The 22,506-nt window shown below is 42.7% G+C and overlaps 1 protein-coding gene across 1 annotated transcript in view; it reads right to left on the bottom strand.

The window, feature by feature from the left end:
- Window positions 1-22,506, bottom strand: part of LOC143284088 (cytoplasmic dynein 2 heavy chain 1-like) — a 157,573-nt gene that overhangs the window by 1,441 nt on the left and 133,626 nt on the right. The window contains 11 exon segments of the mRNA XM_076590729.1: window positions 416-614; window positions 3,167-3,366; window positions 5,235-5,450; window positions 9,833-10,054; window positions 10,684-10,877; window positions 11,718-11,796; window positions 12,952-13,107; window positions 15,161-15,271; window positions 16,937-17,062; window positions 19,278-19,441; window positions 20,752-20,956. Of these exon segments, the coding sequence (XP_076446844.1) occupies window positions 416-614; window positions 3,167-3,366; window positions 5,235-5,450; window positions 9,833-10,054; window positions 10,684-10,877; window positions 11,718-11,796; window positions 12,952-13,107; window positions 15,161-15,271; window positions 16,937-17,062; window positions 19,278-19,441; window positions 20,752-20,956 (1,872 nt within the window).

The following is a 22,506-nucleotide window of genomic DNA, read 5'->3' as shown; positions in this document are numbered from 1 at the left end:
GCTCCCCTACCCCTCGATTTTCTCAACGTATTTACACGGTTCTCAGGGTCGACCCCTGGGACTGTCAGATTTAATTAACTCTCTCCAAACGAACGGCGAAAGAGACGACGTTAACAGCGTTTCAGCCCAATTACCACCATCAAAATATTGCAAGCGGAAGGCTCTTATACTGAAGAGGTGAATGTTGACAAAGAATACCACAGTTCTGACGACGGAAGCTAAAGGTTGGGTCATTGAGACACCCACTGGACATCCGAGGGGTCTGTGTAGAGGAGAAGAGAGGACTGGCCGTACTGAGTGAGTTAATGATTTCCGTGAATTCACGGGAAGGAAAACAAATCTCATCTCTGAAGAAGCGAACTGCCTGGATTCCCCATCAGTCTCACCAGGTTACAGGTAGTAAGGAGCACTGTACCTTGGGCACCCAGGCGACGACGCAGGGTGGGATGGTGGAGACGCTGGGCGAGTCGTGCTGGCTCTCGGACAGGCGGGTGCCATCAAAGGCGCATCCCTCCAGCTGGATGCCGCCCAGCTTGATGGGGATCTTGCTGTCCGGGATGCTGCCCAGCCAGCTGCTGACGAACCTCAGGCTGTCCATGGAGCACCCCAGTTCTCTGCGGCACAGTGTGTGGTTTCGGTAAGGGGGCAGAAGGGTTGAGACGCTTAGCTAGTCAAGGTATGGATTTGAATCCCGCTCTCGCCTTTTCTCCCAAGTTTGAAGAAGAAGAATGAAACTAATCAATGGCGGAATGGTTACGACGCTTATCTGCCAGTACAGTGTCCTTGAGGGTCTGCATTCAAATCCCGCTCTCTCCCTTTCTCCCAAGTCTGACTGGAAAATTAAACTGGGCGTCTAGTCATTCGGACGAGACGACAAACCGAGGTCCCTTATGCAGCACGCACTTGCCACACTGAAAAATACCCCATGGCAACGAGAGTGTTGTCCTCTGGCAACATTCTATAGAAGAAATTCCACTCTGATTGGTTCACAAACATGTAAGCATGCACTCAAGGCCTGATGAAGCGCGTTGGGCTATGCCGCTGGTCAGGCATCTGCCCAGCAGATGTGGTGTGGCGTATATGGATTTGTCCGAACTCAGTGAAGCCTCCCGGAGAGACTGAAATTGAAACTGAAACTCATTTTCTCAATGAGGCGTCATCGCGTCTGGACAACTCCAAATGAGCCACAACAAGTTTTCTGGGCAGATGCCTAAAAGCAGCATGACCACGCGTGCAGGCCTTGAGTGCATGCTTATCTATAATTATATTCGTGTAGCCGTCACATTGGATTTCTTCTGCAACATTTTGTCAGAGGACAACACTTGTCTTGCCATGGGATCTTTTTCAGTGCGCCAAGTGCGTGCTTCACACGGGACCTCGGTTTATCGTTTCATGCGAATAACTCGACGCTCAGTTTTATTTTCCTGTCAGACTCGGGAGAAAGGGTGAGATCGAGATTTGAGTTCAGACCCTCGAGGGTACTGCATTGCCACATAAACATCTTAACCATTCCGCGAACACATCTTTATTTTTTTTCTTGTTCTTGTTCTTGTTCTTCTTCATCATTATTGTCTTTTTATTTTATTTTCATTTACTGTTATTATTATAATTCTTTTTTTTTTCTTCTTCTTTTTTTTTCTCAAGGCCTGACTAAGCGCGTTGGGTTACGCTGCTGGTCAGGCATCTGCTTGGCAGATGTGGTGCAGCGTATATGGATTTGACCGAACACAGTGATGCCTCCTTGAGCTACTGATACTGATACTAATACTGATACAGATACTTCTTCTTCTTCATTAAACATTATTATTAATAGTATTGATACTTACAGAGCGACTATCTTCGGACAAATATCAAACAGAAAGCTTTACAAACACGAAGTATCCTTAATTCTTTGATCTATTCAAATGAAAAAAAAAAACTGAGTTTGTTTTTATTTTTACAGTGTGGGCATATAAGAAATGATACACAGCGTACAATCAAACTTTCTAATCAAGATTTAGGCTCTAATAAAAATATATAAAAAAATAAATAAAAGAATAATTAAAAAAATAAAAATTAAAAAAAACGACCCAAAATGACCCATATCATGAACAAGAACCGACACTTGTCGACCCAAGCCAAAAAGTTTTGGTTTATCTTTGCATGGTCGAGAGGTACACGGAACAATCGCTCTCTGGCGGAGACTGAATGAACACGTAATTGCAGACGACTTTGTGCACATGGCAAGATGGTTTACATGTTAGCGTATCGACAGAATCCATGTCGAATTATTTGACAACAATGACACGCAAAACAAAATCTGGTCACTGCAAAAAAGGATCACAATATTCACTTGTTAATCAAGGTTGTTTCGCTTCAGCCATGCACGAAAGTTGCCATGAAAAGAGTTACTTGCATTTGGAATACTAAAATAGGAAATTTCGGACACGTTGTGTAAAGTAAACAGCTTCATCAACTTTGACTTCTTAATATAAAATACGCCCCACAGTTCCTTGATCACAGCGCTGCTTAGCGTTGGCCATGCGTCAGTATAATCACTGCTAATTCAACCGTACAAAGAAAAACAAAACAAACTGTGCGATTTGACGCATTAGTGTTAAAAAGAGAGTATTCTTTTACCACAAGCGACTATTATTTAAACATTCGCTCCTTTGACTTTCTTTTTAGTTTTTATTTGGACTTCTGACTATTCACATATTATCAACTTTATGGTTGTATGATATGTACATTTTGGGCACCACATTTCATGTGACGAACATGTTTAGATTTCATTCATGCGCTCATGCGTTTTTCGAGTTAAAACCTTTTCGGTAAAAACCATCAAGAATAAACCTCCCAAACCACAGTTTGCAATGTTTAATAATTACGATTTAATCTCATGCATGCATTCATTTTCAACATGCTCTCTCTCTCTCTCTCTCTCTCTCTCTCTCTCTCTCTCTCTCTCTCTCTCTGCCCCACGCCCTTGCCTCTCTCTCTCTCTCTCTCTCTCTCTCTCTCTCTCTCTCTCTCTCTCTCACACACACACACACACATTTCTATATAAAAAAAGGAACAAAAAACAAAACAATGTGGGTTGTAAAGCAAGATCCCCTTCCACTATTATCCCTCCCTCCCTCTACCCTCCCTTCACCACGTTGCCAGCCGTGTGTCAGGCCCCGCTCACCGCGCAGTCTGCTGTCGGAGGGCGTTGAGGAAGGTGTCTGGCCGAAAGAGCTCCGACAGGTCCAAGGTCTCGCTCAGCAGCGACCCGCTCTGGGCCCTCTCCACCCAGCCCTGGATGGCCGAGGCCCGGGCCATCAGCCCCTTTAGGTACTGGATGGGGTCCTCGGGGCCGTCCCACTGGCTCAGCCACTTCATTGGGGTCTGGGGACACCACACAGGGTCGTGTCGGATTGTGTCGGTGATAGAAGCGTGAGGATGTGTGATCTGTTGGGAGTGTCGGGGGCGTGTGTGTGTGTGTGTGATCTGTTAGGAGGGTAGGATGTGTGTGTGTGTGTGTGTGTGTGTGTGTGTGTGTGTGTGTGTTTCTGTTACGGAGGTGAAGGATCGTAGTGGTTTCATTGACGATGGCAATGAATGAGAGTGACGTCTCAGCCATCATAATGATGATGACACTCCACCCTCCTAACAGATCACATCCCTACCCTCCTAACAGATCACACCCTTACCTTCTAACAGATCACACACTACCCCCACCCTCCTAACAGATCACACCCCTACCCTCCTAACAGATCACACACTACCCCCACCCTCCTAACAGATCATACCCCTACCCTCCTTACAGATCACATCCCTACCCTCCTTACAGATCACACACTACCCCCACCCTCCTAACAGATCATACCCCTACCCTCCTAACAGATCACATCCCTACCCTCCTTACAGATCACATCCCTACCCTCCTTACAGATCACATCCCTACCCTTCTAACAGATCACACACTACCCCTACCCTCCTAACAGATCACATCCCTACCCTCCTAACAGATCACACCCCTACCCTCCTAACAGATCACATCCCTACCCTTCTAACAGATCACACCCCTACCTTCTAACAGATCACACACTACCCCCACCCTCCTAACAGATCATACCCCTACCCCTTCTAACAAATATCACCCCTACCTTCTAACAGATCAAACGCAATGCACCACCCTCCTTACAGATCTCACATTCCCATCTTCCTAACAGATCACACATTCCCACCCTCCTAACAGATCCCACATTCCCACCCTCCAAAGAGTCCCATCTTCCTAACAAATCACACCCCCACCCTCCTAACAGATCACACCCCCACCATCCTAACAGATCACACCCCCACCCTCCTAACAGATCTTACAGTCCCACCATCCTAACAAATCACACCCCCACCCTCCTAACAGATCACACCCCCACCATCCTAACAGACCACACCCCCACAGATCACCCCCACCATCCTAACAGATCACACCCCCACCCTCCTAACAGATCACACCCCCACCATCCTAACAGACCACACCAACACCCTCCTAACAGACCACACCAACACCCTCCTAACATATCTTACATTCCCACTCTCCTAACAGATCTTACATTCCCACCCTCCTAATAGACCATATCCCCACCCTCTTTACAAATCTCAAATCTTCCACCCTCCTAACAGATCACACATTCCCACCCTCCTAACAGATCTCACATTCCCACCCTCCTAATAGACCACATTCCCACCCTCCTAACAAATCTCACATCTTCCACCCTCCTGACAGATCACACATTCCCACCCTCCTAACAGATCACACATTCCCACCCTCCTAACAGATCTCACATTCCCACCCTCCTAACAGATCACACATTCCCACCCTCCTAACAGATCACACATTCCCACCCTCCTAACAGATCACACCCTCCCATAGGATCCCACACTTACCCCCAGTTTCTTAATAGTTCACACATCCCCCACCTTCCTACCCGATCAAACACTTCTCTCACTCTCCTCACAGATCACAGAGCCCCACCGGCCTATCAGATCACACACTCTCCTTCATCTCATTAATAGATCACACACACACACACCATCCCTCCCTCCTTCCACATCACATTCTATCTCCCACCTTTGCTAACAGACCAAACATTCCCCCTCACCCTGATAACAGATAGCACATCGTTCCCCACCCTTCCCTACAGACCACACACTCTCCAGCCCTACCCTCCACCCCCTCCTCCCCCAGCCCCACCCCGTACCCCTCCCCACACCTCCTGTTCCAGTAAAGCCGCCGCCAACTTCTGCACGTCGGACGTGAGGAGTTGTGTGCCTCTGATGACCTTGGAGAGGGCGGACAGCGAGGAGTGCACTGACTGCACGAGCTTGATGCCGTTGTACTGCTCCAGCAGCAGGAAGGCCAGGGACGGAGACTGTGTGCCCGACTTGTCCGTGGGCACTGAGATTTTCATCTGGATCAGGTTGGAGCCCTGCCGACAGAATCCCCTTTCGTTGGGATTTTTTTTTTTTTTTTTTTTTTTTTTTTTTTTTTTTAATTCTACTTCACATGAGCAACAGAGTCAAAACGTTTTGACTAACCACACATCTCATAAAGACAGGGGTAGCATCCGTACAAACAACTCATCGGATTTAAACAGCAAAAAAGAAGAAGAAGAAAAAGAGAATTTGTCAGGAAATGACATACACATTCGCAAAAACAGGAAGGAAGAAAATAAAACCCCATCGTGCATTGAAGTATTCCTTTTATTGATTTTTTTTTAGTGATGGTTCAGTATAAGTTACCCATAGATTGTTTTGTTTTGTTTGTTTGTTTTTTGTTGTTGTTGGGTTTTTTTTCATGCTGATGACACTCAACTCCAGAAGAGTGATACCCCTGAAAAATTGTTGTCGCTCTTGCAAGAAACATCCAACTGCTTCCTGGACATTCAAAACTGGATGACTCGAAATAAGGTACAATTGAACGTGGACAAAACTGAAGCAATGATCATAGGAACTAAACAAAAACTGTCTTCCATCACAATTGACACAATCAAACTTGGCAGTACATCCATCCCTCTTTCCACGTCAGTCAGGAACCTCGGTGTTGTCCTTGACAATACACTGTCAATGCAAAAATTTATCAGTCAGACATGTCAGTCCTGCTACTGTCAACTGCGACGCATCCCTCCGGAAATATCTGTCCACTGACGCAACATCTAGACTTGTCGTTTCTCTCATTCTCTCTCGCCTTGACTACTGTAACTCTCTATTGTCTGGTCTGCCTGCTTCATCCATTCAGCCCCTTCAGCGCATACAAAACTCTGCTGCCCGACTCGTCCTCAGAAAGAAAAGATCTGAGCACATCACTCCTCTTTTGCAACATCTCCACTGGCTCCCTGTCTCACACCGAATAAAGTACAAGATCAGCACTCTATGTTATAGATGCATTCACAAAACTGCCCCTTCATATCTCTGCGGCTGCCTTCACCTCTACACTCCATCTCGCTCACTACGATCGGCCTCGGATCCACTCTGTTTACGCATACCCAGATTCAAATACTCGACTATTGGCCGCCGTTCTGTCTCTGTTTCTGGACCTTGCGATTGGAATGAACTTCCTTTTTCGCTTCGTCAAGTCTCCACACTCAGCTCTTTCAAGTCTGGCCTTATAAAACCCACCTCTTCCCAAAATAGCCTCCCTTGCCTGCCCTTCCTTGTCTTTAGTTTCTACAGTATTAGAGTTATGCATGCGTGTGAATGACTGGTGCGAAAGCGCTTTGATTTGTCTCTGCACAAGATCCAGCGCTATATAAATACCATTATTATTATTATTATTATTATTCTTTTTGTTTGTTTGTTTCGTAACATCCGGTTAATAAGAACAGAGGCATAGATTTTAGTACAGAAATCTACAACATCACTTGCCAAAACAATATTCCATTCAGGAAAGACGTTGAGAAAAAGAAAGGATGATGGCAATGAATGTACCCTCTGTCTATCTCGCCTTCTATCATAATTATGTTAGCATATACCATGTATAGTCCAGAGACTGAACGAAAAAAAAAATCCCCATACTATTGCTTATCTATTACCTTTGATAATGAAGAATGTTGTCTTTGTCTTGTCTTGTCATTTTCTTCTTTTTTGACTCACTTGTGTAAACAAAGTGAGTCTATGTTTTAACCCGGTGTTCGGTTGTCTGTGTGTGTGTGTGTGTGTGTGTGTGTGTCCGTGGTAAACTTTAACATTGACATTTTTTCTGCAAATACTTTGTCAGTTGACACCAAATTAGGCATAAAAATAGGAAAAATTCAGTTCCTTCCAGTCATCTTGTTTAAAACAATATTGCACCTCTGGGATGGGCACCAAAAAAAATCAAATATAAAGCCTAATTATATGTAAACTGCATTTACTGTTATATTTATATTTTTTGTATTCTCTAAACTTGGCACTTTGATCTGATATTCTGACCCAACAACAAGAGCAGTCATTATTTTATTTTATTTTATTTTATTTATTTATTTATTTATTTATTTATTTTTTTTTTTGTTCAAACAGGAACTTCTTTTGCTAAGCATGGAAGTTTTAATTATTTTGCAAACGTTTTTAGTGCGGACAGTAAAAAAGGGAAATTACTCTGTAATTAATGCTAGGGGACTTAATTTGCTTTAAACTGATCTTTCTCATCTTAAACATTACATTTTGAAATTATACTCAATACATAAAAAGCTTGGATTTTTTTTTTTTTTTTTTTTTTTAAGTGTATCACAAGTGAGTCTTTAAGGCCTTGCCTCTCTTGTTTCATTTTATCTTGTTTTTCTCAAACCTGGAGTTGGTTCTCAAAGCCTCACCAGTGGGCTGGAATTATGCAAAGATCAGGCATTTGCTCTTCATTTGTCTTTTTTTTTTTTTTTTTTTTTTTGCGTTTGCAGCAAATAAGGTGAAGCGTATTCTTTCCTTTCCTTTCTTTTTGCGTGTTTTGGGCTGAGTGGATGAAGAGATGGGTAGGGGTAGGCCAGGGGATGGAGGGCATTGGAGATGATGCAGTTGTATAGGCGGTGATGGGATGGAGCAGAGACTGACTATATGATACTATCACCACATTAAAATTTGAGAAAAAAAAAAGAAGAAAAAGGGCCGGTTGTCACATCTTATTAAAAGACCAGTTGTCACACCTGACTGAACTTAAAGAAAAGGCTGGTTGTCATATCTTGTTGAACTTTAAAAAAAGAGGACGGTTGTCATACCTGATTGAGCTTAAAAGAAATAGGTTGGTTGCCATGCCTGACAAAGCCCGCCAAAAAGTCAGTCGTCATACCTGACTGAGCTTTGAAAATGAAAATAAAAACCGGTCGTCATACCTGACTGAACTAAAATAAAAGCCGGTCTTCATACCTAACTTATCTTTGAAAATCAAAATAAAGGCCGGTTGTCATACCTGAATGAGTTATGAAAAATGAAATAAAGATGGTTGTCATCCTTGGGTGAGCTTTTAGAAAAACAAGGCCGGTTGTTATACCTGATTGATCTTTAACTCACTCAGTACGGCCAGTCATCTCTTCTCCTCTACACAGACCCCTCGGATGTCCAGTGGGTGTCTGAATGACCCAACCTTTAGCTTCCGTCGTCAGAATTGTGGTATTCTTTGTCAACATTCACCTCTTCAGTATAAGAGCCTTCCGCTTGCAATATTTGGATGGTGGTAATTGGGGTGAAACGCTGTTAACGACGTCTCTTTCGCCGTTCGTATGGAGGGAGTTAAAAAAAGGCTGGCTGTCATACCACATTCAGTTGTTGTTGTTTTTAAAAAAGAAGAAGAAAAAAATGCCGGTCGACATACCTGCTTGAACTATAAAAATGCTGCTATCATACCTGATTGAGCTCCTTTTTAAAAATCCGGTTGTTGTACCTAGTGGAGCTGTAGAAAAGGCCGGTTGTCATACCTGATTGAGTTTAAAAATAAGGCCGGTTGTCATAGCTAATTGAGCTTTAAAAAACAAAAAAAAGGACGGTTGTCAAACCTGGATGAACTTTAAAAAACAAAATAAAGGACGGTTGTCAAACCTGGATGAACTTTAAAAAACAAAATAAAGGACGGTTGTCAAACCTGGATGAACTTTAAAAAACAAAATAAAGGACGATTGTCTTTCATATGTGAGCTTTAAAAAATGAAATAAAAAAAACAGTTGTCATACATGGGTTTGTTTGTTTTTTATTTTTTGTTTTTTTTTGTTGGTTTTTTTTTTTGTTTTTTTTATAAGGGATGGATATCATTACTTATTGAGTTAAAAAAAAATTGCTGGTTGTCAAATCTGATTGAGTTTTAAAATGCCGCTGTCATACCTGATTGAGCTTTTTAAAAAGTCCGATAGTCAAGCCGAGTCATTCGGATGAGACGATAAACCGAGGTCCCTGTGCAGCATGCACTTAGCGCACATAAAGGAACCCAAGGCAACAAAAGGGTTGTCCCTGGCAAAATTATGTAGAAAAATCCACTTCGACAGGAAAACAAAAAACAAAAAAAAACTGCAGGCAGAAAAAATACAACAGCAAAAAAGGGTGGCGCTCTCAGTGTAGCGACGCGCTCTCCCTGTGGAGAGCAGCCAAAATTTCACAGAGAATTTCACACAGAGAATTCTCTTGTGACAAAAAAACAAAAAACAAAACAAAACCAATACCTGATCGAGCTATAAAAAAAAAGGCTGGTAGTCATACCGTATTGAGCTATATACATAGTCATACCTTATTGAGTGTGTATATATGTATGTATGTATGTATGTATATATATATATATTTTTTTTTTTTTTATAGGCCGGTTGTCTTACCTGATTGAGCTTTAAAAACAACAAACAAATAAGGTGTGTTGTCATACCTGATTGAGTTTTTTCCACAGGTTAAGCACCGGGCCCAGCTCGGTAGCCCACACCTCCTTGTCGAAGCGGTTGGACTGGGTGTCAGCCCTCTGCAGGGTCCGCAGCTGGGAGATCACCTGGGCGCTGATGATCCGCTGCGCCGACCGCTCGATGTTCTCCGGCAGTCCGAAGTAGGAAGGCTTGTCAAACTCCGGGAGGCCGCCGACCGCCTCTTGGTAGTCCTGTGCCGAAGGTGGAGGGGGGGAGGAGGGGAGGGCAGGGATTTAGGAAGTGGACTATCTGTCGGGAGTGCGCGTGGAGGTTTTGGTGGTGGATGTTTAGTTACTGTCGTTTATTTGCTTTTAATTTTTTTTGTGTGTGTGATGAAGCAAAGCGAGGTTCGTTAGTGGAGACTGTCGAGGTCTCTCCCCCATGAGGAAAGCAGCAAAAAGGTTAAAATGTTTGTCTGCCAATACAGTATGCGCGAGGTTGTGGGTTACACACACACACACACACACACACACACACACACACACACATATATATATATATATATATATATATATATATATAGAGAGAGAGAGAGAGAGAGAGAGAGAGAGAGAGAGAGAGAGAGAGAGAGAGAGAGAGAGAGAGAGATTATCTGGCGTGAGGGAAATGGTCTGATGGTTGGGACTGTTTAACTCAATCAGTACGGCCAGTCCTCTCTTCTCCTCTACACAGTCCCCTCGGATGTCCAGTGGGTGTCTCAATGACCCAACATTTAGCTTCCGTCGTCAGAATTGTGGTATTCCTTGTCAACATTCACGTCTTCAGCATGTACTCTAACCCCTCCCACAACAGCCCCCTTCCCCGCCTCCCCACAACTGACCGTGATGTTGGTGGAGGTGGGCATGCGCATGGGCCCCAGTCGCTTGTTCTTGCCCTTCTCGCTGATGACTCCAGCGTCAAAGAACTGCTTGAGGTAGGACACGAGCACGCGGAGATCAAACACGTTGTCCACGCGACCTCCATAGATAGCGAACTCGTACAGTCCGTGGATGAAGTTCCAGGGGACGTCTTGGCCTGGGTGGAGGGTACAGAAAGGGTACACTGGTAAATTCCCTACCGAAAACCAAGAGGTAATGACAATAGTTATTGCAGAATGGGAAAACCATCTGCAGAGACCCAGGCACTGGGTACCAGAGTAAAGGCATCGGTGTGTCTTCTCCAAACAAACTGGACATTCATAGCGTCAGTTTTTATCACACCTGTCCTCACTGAACGTTGTGAATGAAAACTCTTAGATGATGACAATCATCATGTAATTGTTAATATCATCATTATCCCCACCGTCATTCTTCTTAATAATAAAATAATAATAATAATAATAATAATAATATTAATAATGGATACTTATATAGCACACTATCCAGAAATCTGCTCTAGGTGCTTTACAAAAACGCTTTGTTAACATAAAACATTATATCTATGTTACATACACACACCAAAATGTGACCACACACACACACACACACGCACGCACACACACAAACACACAAACACACACTGCATACATACATTTTAACATACATGTGTATCTAACAGCTACCCTATAACATACGCACACACAGGCAGGCACAAACTTACATAAACACACGCACACACAATACACATTCATATACATGCATGTAGTCATGTACACATACATATGTATACACACATAGTCAAGCACACCTAACGAAAAGGAAGTGGACCTGCAACAATTGAACTTATCAATATTATTGCTGTCACCATCATCAGCTTCATCACTACAATCATTATCATCATCAGTATCATTACTATTACCGTTATTATTATTATTATTATTATTATTATTATTATTATTATTATTATTATTATCATATTCATTGATCTATGACGTACCAGCCACACAAAAGCGGTCGATGATGTCCGCACCCGCCCTCAGATCAGACAGTGAGAATTCGTAGAACTTGGTCCATCCCTGGCACAGGTCACAAAATGAAAGAATGACTGATATTCGTTCACACACACACACACACACACACACACACACACACACACACACACACACACACACACACACACACACACACACACACACTCACAATTACGTGCATACGAAATGCGTGGAAATACAGCTCGTTTGAAAACTTTTGCATGGCAAGGCAATATAAAAGGCAAGGAATACATTGCATGTGCTTTAAATTTGGGTTCGGGGGAGCAACAAAACATCACCATTCAAGCAATTTATATCACGAACTGTACAAACAAAAAGAGTGACGTCAAGTGATGAAATGTATTAAAAACACAAAAAGCATAAACAATTTTTACAGAAACGGTTGTTTTTTTTCTTTCCAGGAGCAAAGCTCTTTTGAATACAAAGGACATAAAGGAAGCAAAACCAACAGCGAACGTGTGTGTGAGAGAGAGAGGGGGAGAGAGACAGACAGACAGACAGAGAGCCGGAGACAGACAGACAGACAAACACAAATACGGATACGGAAAAAAAAAAAATAGTTATCAGGCCATATCGCCCCTGTGAAGGGGTAAACAATTAATACGTTTTTATGTCGAATTGGAACAAAACGTGAAAGACGGTAATCAAAATCATATCACATGAAACCACAGATACCGCGAAACATAATCATCACAACGTTGCAATGTATCTTAATTAACTCAAATGCTTTGTGCAGGACGATAACGCAGAAGGCAGATAGGTGAGAGAGAGAGAGAGAGAGAGAGAGAGAGAGAGAGAGAGAGAGAGAGAGAGAGAGAGAGAGAGAGAGAGAGAGAGAGAGAGAGAGAGAGAGAGGCAGAGACAGAGACATATAAAGAATATAAGAGAAAGAGAGAGAGGGAGAGAGAGAGAGAGAAAGGCAGAGACAGAGACAGAGACATATAAAGAATATAAGAGAGAGAGAGAGGGAGAGAGAGAGAGAGAGAGAGAGAGGCAGAGACAGAGACAGAGACATATAAAGAATATAAGAGAGAGAGAGAGAAAGGGAGGGAGAGAGAGAGAGAGGCAGAAACAGAGACATATAAAGAATATAAGAGAGAGAGAGGGAGAAAGAGAGAGAGAGAGAGAGAGAGAGAGAGAGAGAGAGAGAGAGAGAGAGAGTGCCCCCTGCCCACATGCCTGAGGGATGTACATTCTCCTTTCTTGCATGACGGCGTGCATCCAGGCCAGAGCGAAGAGACACTGGGCTCGCACCACGTTCCCTCCCTTGGATATGTACTCCGGCGTCCACGTCTCGTAGGTTCGGATCAGGTTCCTCTTCACTCCTGGGGGAGACTGCAGACAAGTACAAACGAGCAGGCGTTGTGACCATATTTTGGTATTTTAAAGGGTTAATTTTAAAAAAGAAAGTGTAAATAGACAACTTGGAAAACTTGCACAGTTTTCTTTCTGGAGTTATGTAGAAATGATGCTGAAACTTCGGCAAACAGCAGTGTATGCAGCCAGTGTTATGAGCACTACTCATAACCAGATGAACTTCCTTGCACTGCATTCCAGCGTTTTACAATGAACAATGTCAGCTCTTTTATTTGAAATACTACTACTACTGCTACTACTACTACTACTACTACTACTACTACTACTACTACTACTACTACTAATAATAATAATAATAATAATAACAATGATAATAATAGACACTGAATAATTGCAATTTTTTGACAGAAAATCGATTTTTCAAACGCATTTTAAAGCTGTTCATGGTGCACATACGCATACTAAAAACAGCAGTTTGTGTACTCGACGAGATGCCAGTGGAAGGCAACACGTAGCCTGCATACTTTAGATCAATTCACGATTGTTTTGTAACATTTCATGAAAAACACATTAGCTTTAGGAAAGTGGTTTTTTAACTTTTGTTTGTTAACCCTGTATGTTAAATGTGTACGAATCGCGAAACAAAATGAATACAAACATAAACTCTGCAGACCATGGTGCGCAGTTGTGGTTCTAGTGTCCGGATCTGAATGTTTGCGTCCCTCGCTGTGCTGTTTTACGGTACCATAATGTGTTATGTTGAACTGGACTGTGTTGTGTATAACAGTTTCCGTTTCTCAATGAGGCCTCATTGCGTACAGACAAATCCATATGTGCTGCACCACATCTACTAGACAGATGCCTTGACAGCGGTATAACCCAACGCCGGCACTAGCCAGGTTTGAGTGTATGCATTTATGTCTGTGTACGTATCAAAGTGGGCTTCTTCTGCAAAACTTTACCAGGGGGTAACAGTCATGTGGCTATGAGTTCTTTTTTGCAGTGCGTCAGATGCGTGCTCCACACGGGACCTCGGTATATCGTCTAATCCGAATAACTAGGCACTCAGTTTGATGTTTACAGCCAAACTTGGGAGAAAGGGCGAGTCCGTGATTCAAACTCAGACCATTGCGGACACTGTATTGGTGTGTGTGTATACATATGTATGTGTACATAACTACATGCATGTATATGAATGTGTATTGTGTGTGCGTGTGTTTATGTAAGTTTGTGCCTGCCTATGTGTGCGTATGTGTTAGGGTAGCTGTTAGATACACATGTATGTTAAAATGTATGTATGCAGTGTGTGTGTGTGTGTGTGTGTGTGTGTGTGTGTGTGTGTGTGTGTGTGTGTGTGTGTGTGTGTGTGTGTAGCCACATTTTGGTGTGTGTATGTAACATAGATATAATGTTTTATGTTAACAAAAGCGTTTTTGTAAAGCACCTAGAGCAGATTTCTGGATAGTGTGCTATATAAGTATCCATTATTATTATTATTATTATTATTATTATTATTATTATTATTATTATTATAAGCATCCTAACCATTTTGCTACATTCCTCTTTCTGCTGTGTAGGGTTGTGTATAACAGGACAGTATCAGCAGTGAGAACGGGTAGTTTTTGGTTGCGGTGATGGAAATCCCACGGCATGTTTCTATCACTGTCCCCGAAAACGGAGTATGGCTGCCTACATGGCGGGATAAAAACGGTCATACACGTAAAAGCCCACTCGCGTATATACGAGTGAACGTGGGAGTTGCAGCCCACGAACGCAGAAGAAGAAGAAGTTTCCGTCACTGTGGAGTTTGTGCGAATGCGATACAACACAATGTTAATGTACTTTGACAACTACCGCCACTGACGACATTTATCTCCCTCACAACTACTACTACTTCTTTGACAAATATGAGGACGAGACTACTACTATTTCCGCTCAGTGTTGCTGCTGCCACTGTTTCTACTTCAATGGTAACTGGTTTTGTTTTTTTGTTTTTTTCATTATTATTATTATTATTATCAGCAGCATCATTTTGTTTCATTCCTGTTGGTGAAGGAGAGGGAAGTGTGACCTCATAGGTGATCTTGATGCTGGACTGCAGCAGGATGGAGGGGAACTTGGGGTGGGACTCCGCCGTCATCCACAGCCTGAAGTCCGGGTGGGGCTTCAACGTGTTGAACACCTGCACAGGTACATCACGTGATCAGATGAAGGGCGTTCTCTTTCACCCTTACCCCACCATCATGGTTAAAGGCTAAGGGTTAAAGTTGACATAGACGGCGATTGAGATAATGACGATAAAATGTCAATAGAGACCGTGACAGTTACAATGGCGACTTGTCTCCACTACTTAAAAGTAGACAATGATATTTTCATGAGTGTGATCACACACACACACACACACACTCACACACACACACACACACACACACACACACACACACACACATATATATATATATATATATATATATATATATATATATATATATATATATATATATATAGTGGTGGTGGGGGGGGGTGTCTGTGTGTATGCATAGCAAGTACGTCTTCATTCAGATGAAGCACACACACACACACACACACACACACACACACACACACACACACACACACACACACACACACACACACACACACACACATATATATATATATATATATATATATATATATATATATATATACAGAGAGAGAGAGAGAGAGAGAGAGAGAGAGAGAGAGAGAGAGAGAGAGAGATTCCCTTACACAGAGGGAGAGATAGAGAGCGGTGTACACGCGCACTTGGTCAGAAATGTTATATTGAATATGACTATTACCATCATCATCAGCATCATGATCGTAAAACAAAACAAAACAACAAAGAACAAACAAACAAACAAAAATCATCCATAAAACAATACAAGCAAAAACGAAATCGCACAACTGGACCCCCGTGATAAATCTAAACGGATAATGTAAATCTCTTTCACCGCCAAATTTCTGTGTGGAAAACGCTCCCTAGCACCAAATATTTCCAATATGATACTACCAGTCATAGGCTTCGGTTCATGTCAAAACAACACAATGGACTTATTCACTTCAAACTGGGCGAGAAGGCAAAGGCTAATCATCGTTCTGTTGGTGGGAAAACTGGCTGCAGCTGTCAAGCTTTGTTACGATGAGAACAAGAGAGGCAAGGCCTTCAAGACTCACTTGTGATAAATTAAGTCCCCTAGCATTAATTACAGAGTAATTTCCCTTTTTTACACTCTGCACCAAAACGTTTGCAAAATAAATAAAACTTCCATGCTTAGCAAAAGAAGTTCCTGTTTGAACAAAAAATGATAATAATGACTCCTCTTGTTGTTGCGTCAGAATAAGAGGTCAAAGTGCCACGTTTAGATAATACAAAACATATAAATATAACAGTAAATGCAGTTTGCATATAATTAGGCTTCTTTTTATTTTTTTGTGCCCATCCCAGAGGTGCAATATTGTTTTAAACAAGATGACTGGAAAGAACTGGTTTTTTTCCTATTTTTATGCCAAAATTGGTGTCAACTGACAAAGTATTTGCAGAGAAAATGTCAATGTAAAAGTTTACCACGGACACACAGACACACACACACAGACAACCGAACACCGGGTTAAAACATAGACTCACTTTGTTTACACAAGTGAGTCACAAATGGTCTGGTTAACATGGCCCCTCAATGTCGACTAAAGTCGCCTACGGCAGTGCACTGTCTGTTCAGGTAAAGTTGCTTATGGCGGTGGAAGACTTTTAAACGACCGACTGAATGCTGACACAGACAAAACTAATATTCGACGATGACGTTGACGATGACGAAGAGGACGATACCTTTTCCAGCACTTGGAGCCATGCGGTGACGAGGTGGAGGTTCTTCAGACACAGCCACTCTCCGTTGGCAGAGCACTGGTTCAGGAGCTGCATGGCGATTTCCGCCTGCCCCTGACCCATGGCCACCTGCACAAGTCGTCATCAGTTTCAGGTTCAGTTTCTCAAGGAGGCGTCACTACGTTCAGACGAATCCATAAGCGCTTGAACACATCTGCTTGGCAGATGCCAGACCAGCTGCATAACTCAACGCGATCAGTCAGGCCTTGAGTGCATGCATATATTGTGCACATATCAGAGTGGATTTCTTCTACAGAAATTTGCCAGATGTCAAACTTGGGAGAAATATCGAGAGCGGGATTCGAACCCGGACCCTCACAGACACTGTACTCGCAGATAAGCGTCTTAACCATTCTGCCACCTTGCTAGTCAATATCGTTATTTTTGCTTCACGTCTATCCACAATTACCACCACACACACACACACACACACACACACACACACACACACACACACACACACTCATGAGAAAATAACACACACGAGAACAATCAATATACAGCTGCTCTGTGCAGAACTTTCAAGCGTCCTCTGATTTGTCCGTGCATTTTATTGCATTGCATTGCATTGTATTGCATTGCGTTAAATTGTATTGTATTGTATGTATTATATTGTATTATTTCTTGTGTCACAACATATTTCTCCGTGTGAAATCTCGGGCTGGTCTCCTCGGGGAGAACACGTACATCGCTACAATGCAGCGCCACCCATTATTTCTGCTTTTCTTGGTCTGCAAGAATTGTGGGCTTTTTTGTTTGTTTGTTTGTTTGTTTTTGTTTTTGTTTTCGTAACTATCAAAATGGATTTTGTTTCATGTTGACAGGACAGCCGTCTTCTTGCCGTGGGCTGTTTTACCTGCGCTAAATGCATACGTAAAAAACGGGATCCCGGCAAAAGCAATCCAGACAACTCAAGGTTCAGTGCATGGCGAGGTGATGTGTGTGTGTGTGGGGGGGGGAGGGGGAGGCGGGGGGGGGGGGGAATTCTGGCGAGTGTGTGATCCGATCCGACACACACTCAGATTCTCTCGCTTCCCCAGACTTCAGACATCACGTTCAATATGTCTTCATAAAAGGCGAACGCATTACCACGAGACCACAACTCCACTAATGCTTTAAAAAAGTCATTTAAAAACAGAATTTAGAAACAAAGAAAAGTGAGACATAGAGATTTAAAAACATAAAATTTGAAAATAAAATGTGCATTCTGCTTCTGACCTGCTGGAGCTTGTTGGCGATTGGATTAATGAAAATTTAATATGTAAGTGTAATAAAGCAAAATAGAATAAAAATGAAATAAAATGAAACGGTTGACTGCGCTTCTGACCTAGTGAGAACGTGGTGGCAGTTAAACAAAATAATGTGTAAAAAAAAAATAAATAAATAAAATAAAATAAAAAGGTGGGCTTCTGACCTGGCGGAACATGTCAGCAATTAATCAAAACAAAATGAAAAATATGATGATAAAATACAATAAAAATGAAATCAAATAAAAAGATGGACTCTTGCTTCTGACCCAGTGGAAGTTGTCGGGAATTAATTAGAATTAAAAGTTTCAGTTTCAGTTTCAGTAGCTGAAGGAGGCGTCACTGCGTTCGGACAAATCCATATACGCTACACCACATCTGCCAAGCAGATGCCTGACCAGCAGCGTAACCCAACGCGCTCAGTCAGGCCTTGAGAAAAAAAAAAAGAAAAACGAAAAAAAAGGTGAATAAATAACAGATAAGCTTACATAAATAAATAAATAATAATTATAGTATAAAAAGGTAGTACTAGTAGTAGTAGTAGTAGTAGTAGTAATAATAATAATAATAATAATAATAATAATAATAATAATAATAATAATAATAATAATAATAATAATAAATAACAATAATAAATAAATAAATAAATAAATAAATAAATAAATAAGACAACAATGATGATAAATAAGCAAATAAATGTAAAACATGAAGACACACATTCACACATACACCCACACATGCATAACAGATATGCACCAAACATGCAGTTTCACATATATGAAAGCACAGTTAAATACATATAAACGTACATGAGCTCCAACACACACACACACACACACACACACACACACACATTACCCTGCACCTCCTCTAGCCCCCTCCTCCACACACTCATTTCTAGTCTGCGTATCTTAGAATTAAAAAAAGAAGATTAATTGAAATTTTAAAAAAAACAATAACATGAGAATTTAAAAAAATAAAATGAAATAAAACAAAACAAATTATTTTACAAAGACGGACCCCGCCCCCTGCCTGACCTGGTGGAACTTGTCGACCCCCACCGTCTCGTTGGCCAGCTCCTGCAGTTCCTGGGAGGGGTCGGCGCCCGTGGAGATGATGATGAGGATGGGCTCCGTAGCCATGGTCTCTTCCTGGTACAGCTTCTTCAGGCTGACTGTGGGCGGGGACAGCTCCTTCATCTCTGGGAAGGGGTGTGGATGTGGGGGGGGGGGGGGGGGAGAAAAATTCAGTTTCAGTTTCAGTTTCAAGGTGTCAAAGCAAAGCAGAATGATCAAGTTTCAGTTTCAAACCGTCAAAGCAGAGCAGAATTATCCAATTTCAGTTTTCAGTTTCAAGGTGTCAAAGCAAAGCAGAATGATCAAGTTTCAGTTTCAAAGCGTCAAAGCAGAGCAGAATTATCCAATTTCAGTTTCAGTTTCAAGGTGCCAAAGCAGAGCAGAATTATCCAATTTCAGTTTCAGTTTCAAGGTGTCAAAGCAGATGAGAATTATCAAGGGTGTGTGTGTGTAAGGACGACATTCTCGTTGCCATGCGTTCTTTTCTTCAGTATGCCAAGTGCGTGCCGCACAGCGGCCTCGGTTTATCTTATCATCCGAATGGACTAGACACTCAGTTTGATTTTCCAGTTAAACTCGGGAGGAAGGGCCAAAGCGGGATTCGAACCCAGACCCTCACGGAGTCTCTGTATTGGTAGATGAGCGTCTTTATCATTCTGCTACCTTTCTCCTTAAAAGACTGATCCTAGATAAGCTACACCACATCTGCTGAGAAAATAAAAAGGGGGGTGGGGAGGGGTGAGACGCAGAGAGGAAGTAAGAGAGAGGGTGAGATAGTTGGAGAGAGAGAGGGGGTGAGGGTGGAAGTGTTGCGTGGATTTGGTGGGTGGGGTGGGGGGGGGGGGGGGCAGAGGTGGGGAGGAGAGAGAGAAGGGGTGAAAAACGATAACAATTTATCTTGCAAATTGACATACATGGTGATACGCAACTTGCCTTGTTCAGAGAGAGAGAGAGAGAGAGAGAGAGAGAGAGAGAGAGAGAGGGGGGGGGGTTCAGGCGGAGAGGGCTTTACCTACCCAGGATTTTGCAGGCAGATATATCTTTAGCAGGCAGAGAGGGCTTCACCTATCCATGACTTTGCAGACAGAGATGTCTTTAGCAGACAAAGAGGGCTTTATATACCCACGATTTTGCAGGCGTAGAGGACTATAACTACCCCAGATTTAGCAGGCGCAAAAGGCTTTACCTACCCAAGATTTTACAGGCGGGGAGGGCATCATCTACCCAGGATTTTGCAAGCAAGCATGGCTTAATCTACACAGGAATTAGCAGGCTGGGAGGGCATCACCTAGCTGGGATTTTGCAGACGGAAAAACCTTTATTAACCCAGGATTTCCCCGGCAGAGAGGGCTTTAGCAGGCGGAGAGGAATTCACCTACCCGGGATTTTGTAGGCCCTCGGGAAAAAAGAAAAGAAAAAAAAAAGCTTCACCTACCCAGGATCTTGCAGGCGAAGAGACTCATGCAGCTCTGCAGACGGTCTGGCCGGGCGGCCTGCAGCACCAGCACCTGCTGGAAGGCAGAGCACTTCCTCTCCACGGCGGGTGGGAACTCCTCCTCACAGCGCGTGCTGCGGGCAAAGTTCCCCCACAGGCCCCCGTCATCCATCTCCAGCTGCTGGTACAGGCTGGGGAAGTTGGCCTGGGGGAGGGAGGTGGTAGGGGGTCGGTGGTTGACGAGACAAGGTAATGTAAGGCAAGGTAAGGTAAAAACAAGACAAGGCAAGACTGGATGAGACAAGACAAGACAAGAATAGGTAAGGCAAGGTAAGACAAGATAAGATAAGACGAGACAAGGTAAGACACTTTCTTCTTCTTCTTCTTCTTCTTCTTCTTCTTCTTCTTCTTCTTCTTCTTCTTCTTCTTCTTCTTCTTCTTCTTCTTCTTCTTCTTCTTCTTCGTCGTCGTCGTCGTCGTCGTCGTCGTTCGTGGGTTGCAATTCCCTGTTCACACGTTTGTACACGAGTGGGCTTTTACGTGTATGGCCGTTTTTACCCCGCCATGTAGACAGCCATATTCCGTTTTCGGGGGTCTACAAAGTAAGACAAGGTAGGACAAGACAGGACGAGGTAAGACAAGACAAGGAAAGACAAGACAGGACAGGACAGGGCAAGACAAGGTAAGCTAAAACAAGAGAATGGTACAAGACAAGACAAGGTAAAACAAGATAATGAGACGTTAAACCGAGGTCCCGTGTGTGCTGCACGCACTTAGCGCACGTAAAAGAACCCACGGCAACAAAATGGTTGTTCCTGGCAAAATTATATAGAAAAATCCACTTCGATAGGCAAAACAAATATATATATATATATATAAACTGCACGCGGGAAAAAAAATACAAAAATGTGGGTGGCACTGTAATGCAGCGACGCGCTGTCCCTGGGGAGAGCAGCCCGAATTTCACACAGAAAAATCTGTTGTGATAAAAAGAGAAATACAAATACGAGACAAGGTCAGACAAGATGCTGTAAGACAAGGTAAGAGAAGACGAGAATGGCACAATAAGACAAGAGAAGACAAGAGAATGGCACAATAAGACAAGAGAAGGGAAGGGAATGGCACAATAAGACAAGAGAAGAGAAGGGAATGGCACAATAAGACAAGAGAAGACAAGGGAATGGCACAATAAGACAAGAGAAGAGAAGGAAATGGCACAATAAGACAAGAGAAGACAAGAGAATGGCACAATAAGACAAGAGGAGAGAAGGGAATGGCACAATAAGACAAGAGAAGACAAGAGAATGGCACAACAAGACAAGAGAAAACAAGAGAGTGGCACAATAAGACAAGAGAATACAAGAGAATGGCACAATAAGACAAGAGAAGACAAGACAAAAACGAAAAAAGTCCGAGCATAGCAGATAAGCACTGGTGCGTTGTTCTTGTCGTTTTATTCATCCAGCCCCAGCTCTAATTAGGGTCCACACTTCACGATACTAGATAAACGTAGCAGGTAAGAGGGAGCGAAGGGAGTGATGGGTAATGGAAGAAAAGTCAGATTAGTTTGGAGCGTCAGTGTCACTTTCCAGAGGACGTCAAAGCGTGCGGACTGATCCATACGTCTGCACCACACCTCCTTTAACCCTTTCACCGCAAGTCAATTTAGAGTACAAAATTCCCTCGAGGTATAAACACAGAAAATACTGGCTAAAAAAAACAGCTATGGATTCCCCCTGCGATGTATAGAAAAAT

Source organism: Babylonia areolata, chromosome 7 (genome assembly GCF_041734735.1).
Source record: "Babylonia areolata isolate BAREFJ2019XMU chromosome 7, ASM4173473v1, whole genome shotgun sequence".
Lineage (NCBI taxonomy): Eukaryota > Metazoa > Mollusca > Gastropoda > Neogastropoda > Buccinidae > Babylonia > Babylonia areolata.
Note: the sequence above shows the minus strand (reverse complement) of the source record. Positions and strands in the feature narration are given on the sequence as shown.